This window comes from Rhea pennata, chromosome 4 (assembly GCF_028389875.1).
Source record: "Rhea pennata isolate bPtePen1 chromosome 4, bPtePen1.pri, whole genome shotgun sequence".
NCBI classification, from domain to species: domain Eukaryota; kingdom Metazoa; phylum Chordata; class Aves; order Rheiformes; family Rheidae; genus Rhea; species Rhea pennata.
In genome coordinates, this window is record NC_084666.1 from 70,319,395 (window position 1) to 70,341,452 (window position 22,058).

A 22,058-nucleotide genomic window follows, 5' to 3' on the forward strand; every position below is an offset into this window, starting at 1 on the left:
GGTAGAGAAGAAGGAAGGAAAGACTGCTTGGTCTCCTGACCTCCCAGGCCTTGAGAATTGAAGGGAGGGAGAATACACATTCTTACTGTAAAAGGTTCACACAAAAAATGCTTCCTTTCGCTGGGTACTGTCACAGTCTTGGCAAACAGAGGTCTTAGGCTGATGGCTAGGTCTTTGGTAACTATATGCTGGAGATTCAAACATTCATTTAATCCCTACACTCAATTCATCATATAGTTCAATCCAAAGTGAAGAAGAGAATTTTAGAAGAGAATTTGCATGGAGTGGCAAGTAGTAGAAACCTGAGCCTCAGTTTTCCACAGTGACACTTCATAGCTGTGACCTGAGCGCCGCTGCTGTTTTCTTCATATTTGAAATAGGCAATAGTTTCACCAGAAGGAATAGGAAAAGGAGACCCATTCAAGGCGAAAAAAAATCTCAGGATATAAGTGATTCTGGGTTAGCCATTCATTCTAGTTATCTCTATCCTGCTTAAAAGAGATAAGAGAAGTGGCTGTCATCAAGCTGCATCCTTGTATAGCTGTTTTTTAACATGCTCAGTTTCTACTGAAGCAATATCAGTTATTTCTGAGCCTATCTTTGTTCCTTGATGAATTATCTTCATTCAGATTTGATAAGAGAACTGTTGATAAAAAGAAGAATTCTGTCTTTTAGGCTTATATACGAAGAGAATGCTTTCACCTGACAAATTCCCAAATAGTTTTATTGAGAGAGAACAGATGACATTCAGTTTATTTTAGAATTTCAGTTTATATTTAAAAAATAATTGCAGGTGTGAGCTAACTTTGCATTATTCATTGATAAGCTCTTAATCACATGGATGATCAATGTTGCTGTAAGAGGAACTCAGAATGAACATGAAAAACTAAGTGAAAGGAGAGATGAAGAGAATAGCTTTCTGAAAAGGCTCCAAGTACCAGCTGGATTAAAGGGACCTTTTCTTTCTCATATCCAGCTGAGGCTCTGACCATAGGCAGAGAACTATTGCATTTTTAACAGCAAAATATAAAAAGCAGAGAAATACTGCACATACGCAGTATTTCTTCTATATACACCATATGTTTATAAAAACTGTATGTTCCTACCAAAAAATGGCCCTGGACAATTAGAAAACCAGGCATAGAAAATGTCCCAGATGCATGACTCCTAGTACAAAGGTGAAGATTCCTTTTTTGTCACTAGAAACCGCTATTTTACCCTTCAAACAAAGCACTTGATCTTTAAGAATTAAAGGAGAGCCAGATTGCACAAAATCAAAGCATTATTTTGCCCTAATTCCTGAATTTAAATAGGCATGGTATCACCACAGTTTTTGTGTCTCCTTTCTTCCACTGTGAAAATGATCAGCAATATACTGACAACCTGGGCTACAAGCCATTCGGTGAATCTTTTCCTACACACTGTGCAGAGGAAACATTAAATAAATCTGAACCACAAGAGCTATGCCAAGATCCACGTTATGAACTGTGAGAATCTCCCTTGCGATTACACTAGAGCATACTCCATAAATTCTGGCTAATGAAAGATAAGGGACAATTAGTTAAGAGATTGAAGTTAGATTTTACCAAAGCATTTATATGCTCATATACAAACACAAATATTTAAATGTGTAATGCACAACAGCATCTCCACTATCTGAACACTAGATATACACTGGTACCTACCACACTTCTATTCTTCTTGTACACCCCTCTATGGCAGCAGTGGCACAGAGTCAGGTTTACTGCTTTATCTAGACGATCAGCCATTCTTCTGTTTCAGGAGGTCTCTGACACCCATCATGATAGGAGAAAAACCTTCCTAAAATGGCAGGAATATGTGACTGTGAAATTTCAAACTGGCAGACGATTTAAATTAGGATAATTCTTGTTTTTAATCTACTGGACTTCAAGTTAAAGGTATTACCTGAAAATCTCAGACTAAATTATAAGTTCCTTATAAGTTGCAAAACTGTATGACAGGTTGGTATTTTAATATCTACAATCCCAGTGAATTGGTAGGAAATCCAATTACAGTGCATCTTGGGTGCTGCTCACTCATCTTTATCCCACTCCTATTTCCATTTCCTTTTTGTTAAAAGGACTGGATAACTCATCGGGAACCTTGTTAGATCTGGCATTATGACTTGTTTTCTTATCAGACACTCTTCCATTTCCCATCTGAACTGCTCCATTTAGCTCAAAAACACCCACAAGCTCTTTCTACCAATTGAGTCCAATCAATTCCTTCTGCAGACTTCTATGCACCTTCTGAATTTCTTCCATTTCTTGCTCATTATTTTGCAATGCACTTTTCAGTATTTGCAGACTTATCAGAAAAGGTAATTGGTGTGATCAGCTCCATTGCCGGGGAGGGTCAGGTGGGATTTAGCTGACTGACCTGCAGGAATTGATCAAATCCATGACAGTACTAAATGTGGAAAATGATTTCGTTTTTGTCGCTTTTATAATTTTATGGTCTTCAGCCACAAGTTAATCACAGACAATTGCACAGAACTGCCGATGTTGGGCCATTACTTATTAATGGTGCTGCTATTTTAAATGCTTCTCAGCAAGGTGCTGTTAAGACTCGCCCGTTGAGGAGGCCAGTGCAGCACGCTAAGCAAATCTGCAGACCCGCAGCACATTGTTTCAGAGCATCTTCTCATTGAGCTGAGATTAGCACGATTACGCAGACACCAAGAATGGTAGAGCTGTATGTCAATCATAGCTTTTAGCCTCACACTCGTTAAATACTCACAGAGTGTCAGCACATGCACACGCCTTCAGGAGCACCTACTGTCAAGTGTGAAGACACACACATCTTTTTATTTTTTTTTTTTAATTTACTCTTCATTCTTGAAGTCATTCCCCAAAACGCTCAACTTAATATTTATCAAAAGTGGCCTTCTAAATAAATCAGTAGAGAACATGTCCCAGTTTGCCAGAGAAATGACTTTCCGAAGTACCATCAAAAAAACGTTAACAATTTAAAGAAAACTGAAATGTTGTTGCAACCACTGAAATAACAGGATGATTCTGTAGCACTTTTTTAAGTACTGTCTGAGGGAAGGCTTATTCAGCTAAGAACCATAAACAATAGGATTGGGACTGAGATTACAGTGTTATGGCCTAATTCAGAGGTTCATATAAGCCAGGTTCTGCACACATGACAACTCTGGACATGGCATTTGCCCTAGATAGCTTGCCTTAAAAAATGGTGAAAAAAAGAATTCTCTTGTACTTTGAGAATGTCTAACCGAGTAACAACTGCTGGTTTTCCCTGTTACTATTAAATAACTTCTAATGGATTATCATAGAACAAAACATCTGTGCTGCCAAAGAGAACATCTGATTGCAGCCACAAACTCCTAATACTATCAGTTATCCTGAGAGGACCTACCAAAAACCACACATAAATGAAGCATGCCAGTGGAGTGTTCTGCTTTTTCTTTGCAAGCAGCTGAGCAAAGGTGTAGCAATGTGTATTTCCAAGTGAAAAGTGATTTTAGATGATCAAGTTAAATCCCAATACTAAATCTAGTATCTTTTTATTAGTAGTTATTTAAATTTATCAGTATATGCAGTGTCAACCCACCATGAAATGAAGGAATTACCAATTTCTAGCATGAATTACTTGATAAAAGGGACTACATTAAATGCAGAGCTGTTGAATAAATCAGTAATGCTACACTGGCTAATTACAAAGTTACTTAAAGGAAGAAAATCTGCAGTATTTTACAGTGTATTAAACTTGCAATTGAGTCTTAAGTGGCTAACAGACAAATTTTAGTAAACTCAATACGTTTCACAGTGGACTGCAGGAAATATTTTAATGTCTTTAAAAAACACAGTTTAAAGTTATTGAGTAGCTAAACTATTCAATATTGCTTCATAATCAGGCTGCAAAATATTGCAAATGACACTTAGCTTTCTTTTAGTGCTTTCTATTAGTATACTGCTAGTACAGCATAAAAGACACCTCTGTAATTATGCTCATTGTACCAACAAGGTGAAAGATGCACGGGAAGAAGTAATGTAGCCAGTGTCATTCAACAGGCTAATTGCAGAGCGAGTCGTCTCACTATGTCCTCCAAGACTCAGGCAACTATCACGGCCTGTCTCACAGTAAGTTTGAGAAAATTTTCCAACGTACTCATTTCTTCTAACTCAACCTAAAAGCACTGTTTTGGAAACATTCGATTTTAATGACAGCCACAGACAGCTGCAAATTCTCTCAGTAAAATAAATGATTAATTAGTAAAACACAGTATGAAATATGTGTCCAGAGTAATTTATTCAGATTGCTGTTTGTAGCAATTAGCTTCAATTTCTAAAGCTCCACAGCCTGCATGGTGTTTTGCAGGGCTGTGAAAGAAACATGGGTACCACACCAAATAATCTATGCTCTAAACTACGTAAACACATAGATAGTGTATCTTAATTTGCTAGATTACCTGTTAGTAAGATCACTTGCGACAGGTTCAGAAAAATATCTAAAAGTCAGAAAATTATGTGGCAGATAACACACATGCTTCATAAAGAATACGGGAAAAACGTGACCTGTGGGGAAAAAGCCTTAAAGTAGGCAAGAGTTTCTTTATACTCGTATATTCTGCTTCAGCCCAAAATAATCAACTGCCCCTATTCCTACACTTCAAACAACAACACATTACCAATGACTAAAGGGATTCCTTCCAAAAATAGCTGCATTCTTCCTATATGTTTATTTCAGCATAAAACCCTTCTCTCTCTTTCCAGGCACAAACCTGAAATATTTTTCCTTTCATGTAACTGCCTGAAATGATCTACCAATGGTTTCAACAAAGGCAACGCCCTTAAATGTTTTCTCAACTACCTAGCCTTCAAACACTGTCTCAATTAGCTATAACTCAAACCATAAAGTTATTAGAGAGAAATCATTTCAATCTCATCTGGAAGCAAAAGTCTATATATTGTTGGGAAAGAGGTATTATATCTTAATTATTGTTGATAGCAATATATGAATACGAAGCTACATTCTCAGTTTTTAGAGGCTTTTGATGCTCACTGATCATACGCAACCAATTAGTGCCCAGAAACGTAATAGAACATAGAAGTACATGGAGTACAAGAGATAAGGATACAGACTGTGATTTGGAGGATCAGTTCAGAAGAGAGATACCCACCTGAAACTGGAAGATATAGACTCCATTTCTGAGGGGAGCATGAATCTACCAATGTTATCCATCCAACTCCCCATCCTTCTTTTCTGCTTTTACATATTAGTTACCACTGAACAAAGGTCAACACCGACTAGACCTTGAGAAATAAATGGTTCTATAAACATCACTGCAATGGAGAAAAGGGAGACTAAGAGCTACTTGCAAATCACAGACAGGCTACAAAACAGCCTATAATGTCTTACATTCTGAAGTGGCTTTTATCAAACTGCCTGTGTCAATCATCTCTGGCAATGTTTTTTTCCCCTAAACTAACTTTGCAGGCCACAATTCTCAGTTAGTCCATTTATTGCACACCCATCTATCAGCAAGGGAACATCCATGACAAAAACATGGCAGAGGGGATTAAGAAATATTTTCTGGACCTGTTTCTGCGGGATCCCAGAGTTTCCTCATTCAATAGGGTCCTCCAGATGATCTTCAGCTTTGTTGGCTGAGCTTCTCAAACCATTTGGGGACATCTTGGTTTATGAGACTTACATGGCTGAACTTACAAAGAATTATTAGCAGACATTTTCAATGCTTTTTCACTAAAAGTGAAATGGTAATTAATTCTCGTAATTGAATGAACATTCATTAGACCTCTACTAAACACATTACCTAATAACATTCTCAATCTTGCCAGTTACTGTCATGCCTTCAATTTTCCTTTTCATGATAAGACTAAACACACAGCCTTATAAGCTCACTGCTCAGTACGGCATATATTATATGTAGTTTTTTTCCATATAAGTTCTTCAATCACAAGCAATGCAACAAAGAATAGCATACTGTTCTAGCAGGCATTACATTCTGCCAGATCATAATTAAATTGTTCCTTAGACGTGGCACTTAGTGCTTAAGAAGAATCATTATATTGAATAACAGGGGTAATATTTTAACTCATTTAACATGTTATTGTTCAATAAAGAGGTATACACTACTACAATTTCTTCTTCTATGGATAACATCAGCTATAAAATAGAAATACTGCAGCTTTTTCCTGATAATTCATGTGTAGATTTTTTTCCATGTCAGTTGTACGCTTTATATATTTTTACAAGTGGATTAAAGCATGTGACATACTATCACTCTTCAGAACAAATATATATATTTTACATTGCATTAAGCATAAAATATTTCAGTTCTATATTGTATAAACCTGCCAGAGACCATGTTTGAGTAGGCCTAAATATGCATGAGAATTCTGTGGTAAGAAAACAAGTTTTCTTTTATGTCTTTTAATTCTGTACTGTTGTGAGTTTGATTTATAACACTGGTCGGGGCAGAAGGAGTTTTTGGATGAAGAAACTACATCTAGTTACAATAAAAGTATGGTACCTTCTCCTTGGTAACTGCTGGCCAAATAGGCTCAGGTGACTTATGCATCACATTCTTCTACTCAATATTTCAATTTGATTGAATTATATTTTCAGGAATCTTTCACTAATAATTTAAAAGTGACATAAATGTATAAAGTCTGTATTTCTGAAGATAATTAAGTTGTGTAATTCCAGCATCAATTTGTAACATATCACAAGGTAAGTTTTTCTTTGGTTGTTCACACTGTTAAACTGGGATTCTAATGTTCTTTGTAATCATATTCCACTCTTGGTTTTTTTCCTATATGTTTTCATGTGTTTTAAAGACGTTTGTGAATACTGTATTTTATTGTCACTATTCTTTTAATCTGTAAGTCTAATCTTTTAATCAGTTATGACATGGATGATGCCTACTGTATACTAGATAGGGTGTATTTACTCTTTATGGAGATACGAAAACTGCACAGTTCTACAACAACCTTGCAAGACTATTTTTTGTTTTAGGAATTAGTGTGGGTATTGGAGTGTACTACATATCAAATAGCTATTTCTCATGTAGAGTTGCTGAAAAGTATACTCCCACACTATTTCACAGCATTTTCTGTATCTTTTGTATCACTGACACTATGGACACTATATGTCACAGATTAAACAAAAAAAGAACTTAAAGGTGACGGAAAATTGGGGTGTAAATCACAACACATATGCACCATATATAATATCCAACCGTAGCATTAGAAAAAGGTCGTTTTTATTTCATGAGATAGGCAAGACAATCAGAAAAGGAAAAAAGTAGAACTGCATCTGCATTACAGATGGGGAATTGGAAATCACATGGTACAAAGAAAGGAGTAAATAGGAGACGGAATGAACAAGAAGAAAAATGAATACAAGTTACCTGAGGAGGAGTTAATTACTACCTCATATGACATAGCTTGTGTTCTTTTCATATAGATCGCCTGGTGAATGCGTGTAGACATGATGTACTCTAAAAAGTATGGCATATTTCTATATAGAAAATCACAGTAGATCCATATCCAAGCCTAAGAGAATTCCGTAAGTTAAAAATAAAATTCTTATCTTTACTTTTAGAGTGAGAAATGACTTTTTTTGGCAAGACAGAAAGTAGTCATACTAGAAGCAAGCCATCAATGGTACCAGCTAAACCACAAGTTATATTCCACGCAATATTCTAATTGTTATTATTTATTTGCATATGGTTATAAATCCTGCACAATGGACAAGAACCCTTAAAGTCATTCTACTCCCCGATAATATATAAGCTGAAAGTTATGGAGAATTATTTATTTCATTTCTGAATTCAGCAAAACAGGTCATAGGAAGTTTAACAACTTAAAGCCTCTGGTAACTGAAGGAGATTGGAAGGTATGGGGCTGACCATCTGGCAAAAACATGCTATCAAGGAGGACTTATGATAATTATCATAGCTCAGTCTTTGATACATCTTCTAGAAAGAACAGTAATTGGTTGACTCAGATGCAGATGGTCAAGGAGTGACCAAAAAAATGTTGCCAAAGCCTTATTCTGGCATTTAACTGTCTCAGTTAAATGAATAGTACTTCATCACAGCATGAAGCTGAAACAAAGGAAATTCTGATCAGATATCAGGGAAACAAATTTACAATGATATAGTCAAATATTGGAACAGGCTGCCCAAAGAAGCTGTGTAATCTCCATTAAGATATCAAAACCTTAACTGGACAAGGCCCTGAGCAATCTATAATAAGCTGGCCTTGCTTTGAGCAGAGGAGTTGGACCTCCAGAGAGTCCTCAGAATCTAAACTATTCTATATTTCCAAGAACTGTACAACCAAAACAACAAAAAAATGATCACTCTTGTAGATCTCAAAAATAGCATTCTGCAGTACACTGACACAAAAATGAAAGCTTGTCATATGTTAATCTGTGTCATAGCTCCACAGTTGGACAACATCAGAAAATACCAATAATAATTTGGTTTCTTCTAAAATCCTAAAGGGTAATTAAAGCAAAATAAACTTTTCAAGGTACTTTCACAGTCCATGAGGGAGGCTGGAGAGAATACAGCAGGAGTGAACAAGTCATTATTCTCAAAATGGTTAGAATGGCTTGAGAAATCTAATTTCATCTGTCATTAATGAACCTAATCTTGAAACCTTTAACATTAATATTTGTAAAATATTCAGAAGAGCATTTTTTTTCCTTGTACATCTCTCCTTTGAGTTAACTGCATATAGCTTCTTACTCAGTAACATGCAGACAGAAAACTGGAAATCTCTAACGTAGGAGAGGTAAGAGATGGAATAATTTATTTTAATCTAAAGCAGCCCACCCATTTCATCTCCCACCTTTTTGGTTAAAGCTTAAGAGGAGTTTACTTATCTGCACAGAGAGATTCTGGCACAGGTACAAGCTTTCTGAACTTTATCACATTGGGCACTATTTATCTAGAAATAGACTTACATCAAATAGAAAAACAAGTAGCAAAATAAAAAAAAATGAAGATGATGCTTTGCTCCAATGTGATTCATAGCATGTCCCCCCTCCTCTTACATCAGGCCATTTGGAGTAGAACTTCTTAAGTTGTCTTAAGATTTCAGACACTCAAAAGAAATACCTCTGTACCCATCCCATATATTGAAAACATATTGAAAAACATCAAGTTCGTAATATTTTTCTGACCCCCTTCTGCTGCTTAGCTCAATAATCCTGCAAGCTATTAATTTAGTAAATGAGTGATTACCTCCTGAAGAACCCTCTTCATTTTCAGCAGCAGTGTCTTCACAGCTGTGCAGTCCTGCAGCATCAGTCTGAAGGGTAAAGATTCAATGCCTCCCCCTTCTTCCAGACCAGTAAAAGGCCACTCCACCGATGGGCTGCCAGCCAGCTGGCTGACACGAGGGTACCTGGCATCTGCTTGGTCCACCTCCTTTGATAGCTTCAGGGATAGGTTCCTTACAAGAGAAAATAGAAGGATCAATGTTGAAATATGAAAAGGAGAAAGAACCAGTAATTTTCAGCTTTTACCTCTTCTGAGTTTAAACAGGCATTATACATTCACTTTTTGAGACTGCTACCACGAATGGCCTTTATAATGTACATATAACCATATGGTCTTAGCAATAAAATATGCTTTTAGAAACTGTCATTTCCTACAGGATTTGAAACCAACCTGTTTCCCATGCCCTTCAGAAGAAAGCCATTTTCTTAAAACAAAATACCCTTTAGGCCAGTTTGCTATCAGTATATTCTGCCTCAGTTCTGCTTTATGAGAAAATGAGTAATTGCACAATCTCCATTCACTTTCAAAAGCTTAATCATGTTCTTCCACAAGCTTTGACTCAGAAATTCAGAAAAAGAAAAACCACCAAAGAAAATACTTCCTTCTGGACTGGCCTAATAACCATGTTATTCTTTAAGCTAGCATTTGAAATTTAATTAATCTTTACTCACACTTAAGTTTAGTTACCATTGAAGCTATTCAAGCAGAACATGACATGAAACAACATTTAGTTTTTGCTGAGATCCCATTAAAGACGATGGAAAGCTCATGACAGATCTTGATAGTCTTTGGAGGTAAAGGATAATACCATTATTATGCTTTTTGCGCCTGAAATCCTGTTCTACAGACATACTATCTTGCATTAATATCAGAGCAAGACATCCATAAAAAAGACTTTACATACTGGAGTAAGGCCAGTAAGATTGTCATGGGGCTGGAGCACACGACATATGAGGAGAGCCTCAGAGAGCCGAGTTTGTTCAGTCTTCAGAAGAGAATGCAGAGGGGATCTCACTGCCGTCTGCAGCAGTGTCTACAGTGGGAGGGGATAGAGGAGATGGAGCCAGGCTCTTCCCAGGGATACACAGCAATGGGACAAGCAACAATGGACACAAGTTGTGATACAAACAAAATGAGACTAGCGTAATAGCGTTACAGATTTGATATAAGGATTTATTTATTTATTTATTTATTTATTTATTTATTTACCAAGAGGAAAGCCAAACACAAAACAGGGGCCCAGAGAGCTGCAGGACCTCCATCTGCAGAGATACTCACAGCACAACTGGTCAAAGTCCTGAGCAAACTGCTCTAAGCGAACCTGCTGCAAGCAGGAGCTTGGACCAGAGACCTGCACAGATTCCTTCTCAACCATGTGATTCGGTGGTACAGAGGACTGTAAAAACTCAGCCAAATGATTAATAATGGAGGAACAATTTAAAGCAGATTACTCAACATCTGCTTTAAAAAATAAGTAAAAATACTGTGGATATCTCTGGCATGAAAAGCATTCAAAACTTTCATGTTGCACCTATTTTCTCTTTGATCAGTGGAGAAAGGACAAATGCTTAATGGAGACTCAATCTCAGAATGTGGCTGCATTGTTTAATAACAGTATATTAATTATTGCTAGATTGCAAAAGGATTGTAACAGCAATGCATATGGCACCCATGTTCATACTAATTTAATTCACCATAATTAAAGATGTTAGAATAAGTGGTGAAGAAAATGAATATTATTAATTTAATGTATAGGTTCAATTTTCAGTTCCATTTGAAATTTCATGCAACACTAAACTTTGAATCTGAATTTTAAGTATTGCCATCTTTTGGAAGAACAAAGAATGTTTTTCCACATGCATTTTACTTTGAAGTTAACTTCGGTCCCATAAGAACCACATGCAAAAACAGGATTAATAAGGTTTTTAAGACAAAAAATTCCCACTGCCATACTAATAAATGGTAAATGAGACTACTAGAATTATCTTATATGGATGGTTCTTTTTTATAAATCACAAACTATGTAATGTGCAGTATAGATAATGTATTATATCAAGGAATACATTAAAATAGATCACTGATCTGGACAGCTGCTCATAAAGGACAACAGAAATAGAATTTTCTAATCCAGACTTTTGAAGAGTTTTGATGAAGAATTAAAATCTTCTGGTTTTAATTTTTTAAATACACTGAAGCAACTTTACAAATGGAATATTTTTTGTCCTTTAAAATTAAAACCTGAGCTGGATGGTAAAAGTGCATGAGATTGGAGGATATTAAGTTATTGCTGATTCACAGCCTCTATTAACATAGCAGGTATAAAATACAGCCCTTAACAGTTTTTAATGGAAGTTTCATAACATAAGCTACTTTCAAGGGTTTATTAAAAAAGCTATAGTCAAACTACAGGAATCTACACTTCAGTAAGATTTATGTAGCCCAAAAAAGTACATTATTTAACTTGAGTAAAACAGAAATAGGTCTCTCTCTTTACTGTCTAATGCCTGCAGGCTGGGATATGAAATATTGCTTAGAATGTTCCCCATCTTCATATTCTATGTGCCAGCAGAAGTTGCATGTACCCCACGCTCCTGAGGAGATGGCTTGTGTGCATAACATCCTGACACCGAGAAAGAACACACTGAGATGTAACACCTCCCGGAAGGAGTCTTTCACAGTGCATTTTTCAACAAGAAGAATCCGGCATCAACAGCAATAGCCTGTTCCCCTTGTGACTAAAGAAACCATCAATTCATTTGGAGAACTATCAACCTCTGCTAGATGGAACAGATTTATGTATGAACTATAAATGCACTGAAAAATCAGCAAATCTTGATTTCAGTTGAAGGAAATACTTTCAATGACTTTAGTGAGCTTTACATTGACATCACACTGCTCAACACATGAAATTATTGTCTTTTTAAGTACAGAATCTTGTACTGGAGTATGAAAAGAACCATCATAATACATCAAAACTCAATAGTCATAAGAGTTAAAAATCTAACTTGGTTGCTACTAGAAAAATTCATGTCTACTTGCAGTTCACATACAGTGAGTGCAGTGATCATATGATGTCTCTGAAGTATCTGAACAGAATATAACTGATTTATGACAGAAAAAGTCTTCATTATTTGATACAACTGCTTCTACTTGCTGCAGGAAAAAAGCTAATTTGAAATTCATTCCACAACTGATTTTTCATCAAGTTATCATTACCAATGTCAAGGTTGTCTATTATGGCATTATTATGGTAATCCACTGCCATTCATTTCAAAGCAATAATAAGGATTTAGAAAAAAAAAAAAAAAAAAAAAAAAAAACTTACTAAAATTAGGAGTTTCCCCTTACTGGTAAAATATCTCTTTGCCTTTGAGTCTGGAGAAGGAGCAAGTTCCTTGATTGTCAGCAGCAGGAGCTGCTTACAGATGGCCAAGCCCCTTAACCTTCCAAAGCAGTATTTACTGTAATCAAAACATTTCACAGGCATGTGTTAACTGTGACAAACTTTCTGAATTGTGGATGAAAAACCTCAAAAGGTCTATTTTAATGATTGACGATAATGTGCTTCATTTAAATGACAACATTGATTCTTTAATATTATCAAAATAAAACATTTCAAAAAAGCAATTTAATCACATTTGAATATATGGCTCCTATCTGAGCTCTAAATTTGCCTATCATAAGCACACATTTAGGCTACGTCCATACTAGTTACTTAAAACATTCCTGAATATGTTTCTTGGAACTGGAAGTCAACGGTCCTGTTACTGTTAGAGTGATTCCTCAGATGGCTTGATTCATCCCAGCTATCACACTTTCAAATGATTTCCAGGCATGATTCAGCTGTCAGCACACGAGGTTTGGATGTGGCCACTCCACTCAGGATTATAAGACTTAGTGATGTGGACAGAGTCATTTCGTGCCATTTGGGCTATTGCTGAAGAACGATCCCTCAGGCATTTGCTAGTGTAGTTGTCACCTCAAATTTCTGTGCACCTGCAGGGACTCCTCACCCTGAGCCTTGAAACCCCGCTAGGCCAGAGCCTGTTCTGGCAAGCCTGGGTATAAACTGGGTGCAGTGGTAAATCACCGCTGAGGTCAGTGGTACGAAGTTACTCTTCATGTCTTCCCAGGTGTTAGACTTCACTTTTCAGGCAACATGTAAGAATCTCCATGAATATCCCTTCATCACTCCATTCCTCGGCATGGCTCTCACCAGGCTCCCCATTTTGCCAGCTATGTGTAATCTAGCTATCAGGCATATCATCTTCTCAAGAGATGAGTCATAACAATCATGTCCTACTAGATAACTTCAGAAGCAAACACACTATGTATGCTAAAAAGCACCTGCATATGTAAACAGTAGCATCTGAAGCATATGATTCCAGTATTTCATGTGATGAAGACCAGAGGCAAAGTCTGACACAAGATACATTTAAAACTCTGTCTGCTCCTCTAGATGAGTGCCATAGGATCGTTAAGATATTCAGGTTGGAAGGGATTTCAGGAAGTCATCTAGCCCAAACTCCTGCTCAAATCAGGGTCTACCTAATACCTATGCCTACAGTTGCATAGTACACCTAAGTGATTAGCAAATGGTTAATGAGAAAAGTAAACTTAAAGCCAGCCGAACAAATGTCATCATGAGGTACGATAATCTACAGAAAATCTGCCACAGATTTTTAAATTTAGAGAAGTGTGAAAATCTGTGCAATTTGATGGTACTTCAGGCCTATTGCTTATTTCTATTTTATCTGGACATATCTACCAAATATCGTAAATGTATTTCCGCATTTCAACCTACAATGTCCCCATTTAGTAAAGTGAGGCACTCCACTAAGGCAGAGTAATTCTATTTCAAAAGTAAACTTTATTGAAATAGTGAGATTGCATAAGAATTACCAGAGAAGCTTAGCATTCTTAATAACCTCCATAAATCCAGTGCAACTGCATATTAAATAACTGAGGAGGAGTAACAATTGTGCAGCTCCTTTCAAAACTTCTTTCCCATATTAAACTAAAACAACAAGTTTTGTATTCCACAGCATCTTTAAAGGGTTCTACTGTAAGGAAAAAAAAAAAAAAAAAAAAAAAAAAATTGCAACTTGAGCTAGTTTTTCTTTCTTACTGATCCTCAAATCAATAATTTGAAGACTTTATGGTAATTTGAACTTCACTTACATGAAGATCCCCAGATTATGTGGAGTTTAATCTTCTCAGGTTTCCTCAGCAGTGCTCAAGATGCTGGCGTAACAGAATTAGCCTGAACTAATACATTGGTCCCACAGAGTCTGCACCTGGGGATGCACTGAGTGCATCAGGAAAGCTCTACCAGCAGCACTAATGACCCCAGCCTCTAAGAGAAGAACTGAACAAGCCTCCTCTCGTCCCTGAGGGCGCATCTCCTAAAGTAGAGGCTACAACAAAGCTTTCAATTACTTCAGTGTTTGTATGTGTACATGTGCATTCATGTATATACATGTATATACCTATGTATAGCTATAAAATACACACACACACAGTTATATGTGTATAATATATGCATATATATATATATATACACATGTATACATATTCAATCTTTGGGAATATTTCAGCAAAAACAAACTCTTATTTGTTTTTAGCCTGGCCCACAAGGAAGCGTATTTCCTTTTACACCAAAAAAATGTTATTAGCTCAACATAGAGATTACATCAGAAATGATCCTGAAATCCTTTTTCATACAAATCTGGATAGCCTTCAATACCTACTTCTCCACCCATACAGAATTTTGTTTTATCTTTTCTTACCCACAGCTAAAAGAGATTCCCTTTTAGAAAAAATTCACTATTATTACAAGAGAGAGCCCTTAGTTAGACCACATAAGAGTAATTACACGTGACTTTCAGAGAAAAATCTGCCTACCTCAAATGGCTCCAAAATCCAGTTCAAAGCACTCTATGGCCCCTTTACAATGATACTGTCGCCTCTTACAGTTGCTCCAGACTGGACCTTAATCTCTGACTAATCTCTTGCTAATCTCACTTAGTAACTGATGTTCTTTATCCCATCAGATTACAATTCAAATTTATGGAAAAATGTTGGAAAAAATAAAGGCCTGAAAGGATGACATCTTAGCAAATTAAACTGCATCATGTTGTAAGGCATATATCGTTTGACACTTTACATCTTTTAGAACTACGCATCGTTTATTGGTACTCTGACGCTGAGATTCTTCAAGGTTAGTCTTTTGGAAAAATGACGTTCAGTATCTGTCATTACCAACCTATGCACACACACACACAAATGTGCAAACATACTATAACGGATACTGTTGCTGTAAGTCAAGAGACTGTCAGTCTTTTCCATTATAGCCCCTCTTCTTTCAAAAGTTTATATCTCAGCCATAAAGATTTCCTTTGGGCTAGAACTTGGCAATCAAGAAATATGGAATCAAATTAAAAAAAAAAAGAAAAAGCCCTCCATTTTTCAGCTACTGCTAAAGTACAGCTGCTAAAGGCATGTCTAACGTTTCTTTTCTTTCTCTAAATTCTACAGGAGTCGAGAGCTCCCCTTATATTCCCTTGATCTAGCACATGAAAACACAAAACTTGAGATTTTGATCCTCCTCTTCCCCCAGGAATCTATTACGAAATTTTAAATATGATACAAATAGGATAATATAACACAATATAGAAATCAGATAACATCCAGGAAAATAGCTACTTGGAAAAGACCAGTGGGCTTATTCAGTTTCAGGTGGCAACCGTGTGGTGGTAAATAAACCACTACAGACAAACTCAAAAAGGGAAATGAGGCAATCCGCATACTGAGAGTTCTGAAGAATTTGATTCTTTTTAATTTTGTAACAATTCAGCAGATGATCATTATTTAAATTATTTTACAACTGATCTACAAAATACAAAGTACAGCTTAATTATGCACAAAATTAAGAAGCAACTAAAATTTTATCTCTGTTTGTGGCATAAAGAAAAGAAGGTTTATTTTTCATCTGGATAAGTCTACATGCAGTCATTGCAGCCTTTGTAAAAGTTATCCCATTAGCTAAAGCTAATGGTGCTCAGTGTCCTTCTCCAAACTTATTCCACGTGCACTCCGCATAACTGACTTAACCCAGGTGACCCAGGACTAGAAAAACAAAATTTGAACTAGACTACCTAAGTGTGTCGAGCAAACTTTTAAGATACTGAGGAAAAGGAGAAAAGTGCATCTGTTTGGCCACTGTCAGCTTCTAGATTGAAGCACCATTTCTCATCAGCTTTGCTCTCTGCTGTAAATGGCCGAGTCCTGCTCTGAGAACTTCTGCCTACAGGATGGAAAACTTTTCAGTTCTCAGGAGGTTAAAACACATAGAAACAAGCTGGAAAATTAAGGCAGATATTGGACATGCTGACTGCCTTCCACGAAGCATAGTAAGGGCAGTCCATTCATTCAGTTACCAGACTAGGTTCGCTGAATTAAAAACAAAGAGCTAACTACTCTCTTCCTTAGGCCAGCAGTTTTTGCTACCAAGGTGTTTCAAAATTCTGTTCACAATGATTTCTATTTTATACATTAAAAAAAGATTTATAAAATTGTCTGCATGAAGCTGCAGGAATCCTACAGGATTGCTAATAGAGTCTTCAGTGGGAAGATAGGTACATTAACAGATAAGGTTAAATCCACTGAATGACCAAAGGAAAGCAGGGCTTGCAACACATATTTGTTTAGTGACATTCTTGCCTGGCTGAACTCACAGACTTGAGCCAGAAAGCTAAAATGGCTTTTCATCTACAACAGAAAATTTAGTGGAATATGCATATACTTAAGAAAGGAGATAAACCACCAGCCTGTACAATCCTTTATTAATCCTGCTATCAGATTACTCAGATTACTTTAGGTCCTGTCTGATTGGGTTTTTAAATTTTTGGGAAGCACCTAACCATATTACTACTGTGTAAACCAAGAGTAGACCCTGTTTCCCTCTTTTGATGAAACTATTCAGCACCAGGAACACTTCTGTGAAACAAGCAGGCAATTTGTTACATACTTTGTTAGTTAAGAGGTTCACATGACATACACACCAGTCAGTTTGAAGGGTTTAATCAATATTTAATAAAATACTCCCAGTGGGATACCAGATGCATTCTACTTGCTTTCCTTACATCCTACCCATCCCCTCGGTGCCTTCATCCTTGGCAGCCAATTCAGGGACTTCTTCCTTGACCAGGTCCAAACACAGCTTTCTGAATGAAGAAAATATTCTATAATCTTTAATGAAATGAACACAATGGCCTATGGTTTCAGTGAAAATCTATGATTAAACAAATGTATCCCTGATGGTTCTCATTGCTGTCTTTCACAGTTAAGGAAAATGAGTCAAAAAAGAGTTGTGTTTCAGTGCTGAGGATACCTTTCATCTAATTTATGTAGGGAGTTTGATTAATATGTCAGGAGGAAACTGCAACTTTTAAAGCCATCCTATTTCATTATCACATAAAATACTTAGAACCTAGTGTTATTCTTGAAAGAGCTTTTATGTTAAATCCCCTTTTATGACCAATAAATGAAAGCCTATAATGGATTTAGGGACATAATTTATAAGGAAATCCAGAGCATGCATGTCACTGTATATTCATTCTTGAAAAACTGCAATCTACTAGAGTGTTTAAAAAGAAATTAATTTAAATTAGATTCACCTGTAAGATTTTTAGGAAATATTATGAAATTAAGCTGTCACAGAAGTTCCAATTCCACTGACAAACTTCTGAAGAGCCACAGTGATTGTAAAAGCCTGACTAAAGCGAAGGAACAAAACAAGAGAAATACAGTATCAATGTAAGCTATAAACACACCAGTTACTTGGTAAAGCTTGCCAACAAGAAATTAAATGCAGTTTTGGGCACAGTGGCTCCAGGCACCAAAGGTACCAAAGTAAACCTATGACATGGGAAGTAAATAGTTCCCCTCTGTGTATAATCACCTTAAAAGTACCTCCTAAGACACTGCGAGCTTCGCAAGCACAAGGAGACTGCAGCAATCGCTTGCCTCGAGGGATCACAAAGCCTCCACTTGTCCCCCGGCCACGACGTAACCAGCCAACACAACCAATTCCCAGCTGTACGGCGTGCAAGTTGTGGGAGCTCTGCGGCATTATTTCCTTGCAAAAGTGTCCTATCAAACTACAAGAGAGCTTATATTCGATCAGAGAGGTTGCACCTACAAGGCAGGTGATGCCAGAGGTGTGTTCGGATTTTAATTAGTAAAATTAAACCCTCCAAACAATATGCTGAATTTTTTTAACAAAGATGTTAGGGACCAAATAAAAAGAAAGCAATAAACTAATTAATGTGTAAATTAACCTAACTGCATTGTTCTTTCTTGACATAGTCAATCACTCAGTGCCTCAGCAGGAACGAGTTATTTTATCATCTGGTAAAACTAGCCCTTCTACAAGAAAATTCTCTAGCCTTTTCCAGTATGGCTTTGAAGGTTTTCCTTTTTGATTTAGTTCAAAGAATAATCAGAACATTAATTTGACCAAAATATTGCAGTAGTATTTTTATACTGCCTGCTTACTGAGGAAGCCTTTCTACTCTCCCCCAGTTTTACCTTCTATGCCACAGTAAATCTAAAATCTCATCAAGTTGGGGCCAGAGGTAGATGGAAAAGAAACGTTCAGGTTGGCTGACTATGGTGGCTCTGAATCTATTTAAATATGTCTAAATATTTACTTGAAATCCAGTACACAGAAAGAAGTAGCATGAGAAGATTTAATAGCAGTACTGAGCTCTTCGTTGCTTACTATATTTTTGTTCTGGTGCTCATTTCTCTTCAATTATAAGGATGTTAGCTCCTCTGCCTCTTACCTTTGGTTCTTAGATTGCCTACTTTAAGATTCAGTGTTGATTTCAGTCGTCTCTGGCGGTTACATTCCCTACTTTAGTGACTCTGTTTGAATAACCAGTATCTGGAGGCACTGTAATTGCTTCTCAGGTTGCAATGGCAGGCATGCTTAAGGTTGAGAACAACATGAAGAGCAGTGTTGGGCAAAAAATGCAAGCTTGGAAAAAGTGCATCTCATTGAAAAATTATGGCTCATGATTTCACTTTAATATCTGAAGTCTGAATTCTTTTTGACTGCAGATATTTGAATTTAGAGCAATTACAATTTAGTAGAGTTGTTAACTCATGGTAGAATTCATAACACTTCCCCTGAGAAATATCAAATACATATCATACAAAGCAGTAATTTATATTTTTATTTACTTATTTTGCAAACCCTTTACCACAACAGTATTTAGTAACATGCAGCCCTAATAATTTTTGGAGTGTGTTTTAAAACTAGCTCTCCAAAGCCCTATATAAATCAAGATTAAAACTGGACTTGCCAATTCTCATTAATTTTCAAGGCACTTAGTACTATTAATCCAGCTTTTAGAATACATTGGATTTTTAATAGATAATTGCTGCATGAAAAGTCAATTTCTAGCCAGCCTACACTGTTGTCATATAGAGTCTGAAATATTGATTTAAGCACATCCTTTTGAAAGTAGAAGATAAATAAGTCAAAACATATGCCTGTGTACATCTGGTTAGAGCATGGTGCTAATAATGCCAAGATTGTGGGTTCAATCCCCGTACGGGCCACTTGTTTGGGGGCTGGACTAGATGATCTCCAGAGGTCCCTTCCAACCTTACCAATTCTATGATTTTAGATTTAGCTCTATGCTTCTACACGTTGTACAATCCTTGAATTTTGGTATGGCTTGACTTATGACTCTGAATCTTTTGGATTGATAATGCAAGGCCATCCTTCCTTTCAGGGATGTAAAATCCATCAGACACATATATTAACATTCATATTAAGCTAGCTGTCTAGCTAGGCTGTCATTCTCTATGTCTGACACACAAAAACTTAGGAACACTTTAGGGATTTACAGGCATTACTGGAGAAGAAGTCCAACACGCATGCATGGGACACTGGCACAAGAGGAAAGAAGGGAGAAAAGAGAAGAGATTATTTAGGAGGGGATGATAGAAGGACGAAGGAAGACATTCTCCTGCTATTACCAAAACAATTTTATTCCTTACTGTTTTTTTTTTTTCATTTTTTGACTTAAAGAGTTTTTATAGTTTTTGTTTGTTTGTTTTTTAATAACTACGTCTTCTCATGCATTTGAACAAGCAATGAGACATCGGGGAATCAACTGTAATAAAAGGAGAAGCAGATAACATAGAAATACAGAGGCTTTGTCTGAGCATAAACGTGTAGCAAGTCTGGGATGTCTCAACTTCAAAGATAATGTCACAACTTCAATCCAAGGTACACCAGAACAGTGGGCCATCCGGGGAGGTGTCCTTCCCAATGCTTGCACAGAAGGTGCAACTACCTACCTCCTGGTGCCATACCCTTCCTTCCAACTCGGGCCCCACTTGAATGTTATCTCATCTTCTCTGCTTTGCACATTGAAGAGTGCTTGACATTTAAAACCAGATAAGACTGGTTCATAGCAAAGGGGAAGGTTTCTATTCACACCAAGCAGCACAAACACCGATCACTATCTTTGTTCAGTTGTGTTTGAAACAAAGCCCAGGATGCAAACAACTGCTATGTGCAGAGTGAGGGAAAAATGATAGAAGTCTTCCTTTCTGCTGTGACCTCTCCCAGGAGAGACAACCTCATTCTGATGAATACAGTGAAGGGCACTTGCCACAAAGGGATAAAGCTCAATTTTTCTGACAAGACTCACAAATATTATAATGCTGTTTTCCACCTGCTTTGTGGTGAGATTATAAAGAAAGATGAGACAGATATTAAATTAACTCCTAAAAAAATCTTGATGTCACAAACCCTAGGGAAGCTAGCAGCATTCACTTTAAAAACACAGTTCTCAGTCCCCTAAAATTGAAATGTTGTGCCTTTGAGTCCGCATTTAGCAGTATATGGAGATTTATACCACCAATACCAAAAGAGTATTTTATTAGTTAAAATATCAAGTTGATACAAAGCGTGGGCAAAGCTTAAGAGAGGGAAGAAGCACGAAAGACCTATGACATGCAGAAACTGTATTATTACTTGCTTCCCAGGGTGGCCAGGAGTTGTTAACATCCCTGCCGCTTAGTTTGCTTGTTTTGCACAAGGAGACCAAGCCTCAATGATGTACAGTGTCCAGACTCTGTTTCTCTAAGGATCACTTAAGAAAGCTCAGTTACAGATCGCCAGTTCCTGACAGCTGAGATTTCAACTTTCAAACAAAAGTAATCTTACTTAACAATTTTGCCCTAATTTAAAGTATGTGAACGATATCTGAGAACTTCTGCATTTCTGGAGTGTTTGGGGCAGGTAGTAATAGGATCTACTCCTTCAAGTTTTATGGAACCACTCAAATTCATGCTAAAATCATTCTCATAATCTTTGTTCAATGGCATCATTGTTTTTGAGTACATTGTACAAAATACCCAAAGTTTGGAAATCATTTCTGGGAAATAACACAGCAGGAAGGAGACTTTGCCTGACACTTTACTGGAGATAAAGGGAAACTACTGGTCCCAATCCTAAAATTGCATAACTGGCCCTGTTAGCTATATTTCAGCTTGTTACAAATAATTCAGCATTGTTAGGTAGAGCTTGCAGAGAAATTTAGAGGTGTTTTGGATACCTCTCCTTGGAATTTTTGGCTCTACTTCACTTTTTTGTCTCATAACATCCCTTCTCCTGCAGCCTGTGAGCCTCCATCACCTATACTTCAACTCCTGGTAGCAACCTGTCACA

General features: G+C 36.8%; 1 protein-coding gene across 2 annotated transcripts in view; it reads right to left on the reverse strand.

The window, feature by feature from the left end:
- CCSER1 (coiled-coil serine rich protein 1) overlaps positions 1-22,058 on the reverse strand; it is a 621,814-nt gene that overhangs the window by 348,524 nt on the left and 251,232 nt on the right. For both annotated transcript variants that reach the window (XM_062575026.1, XM_062575025.1), the window contains exon 6: positions 9,266-9,476. In XM_062575026.1, coding sequence (XP_062431010.1) covers positions 9,266-9,476 — 211 coding nt within the window. The remainder of the gene's footprint in view (positions 1-9,265; positions 9,477-22,058) is intronic.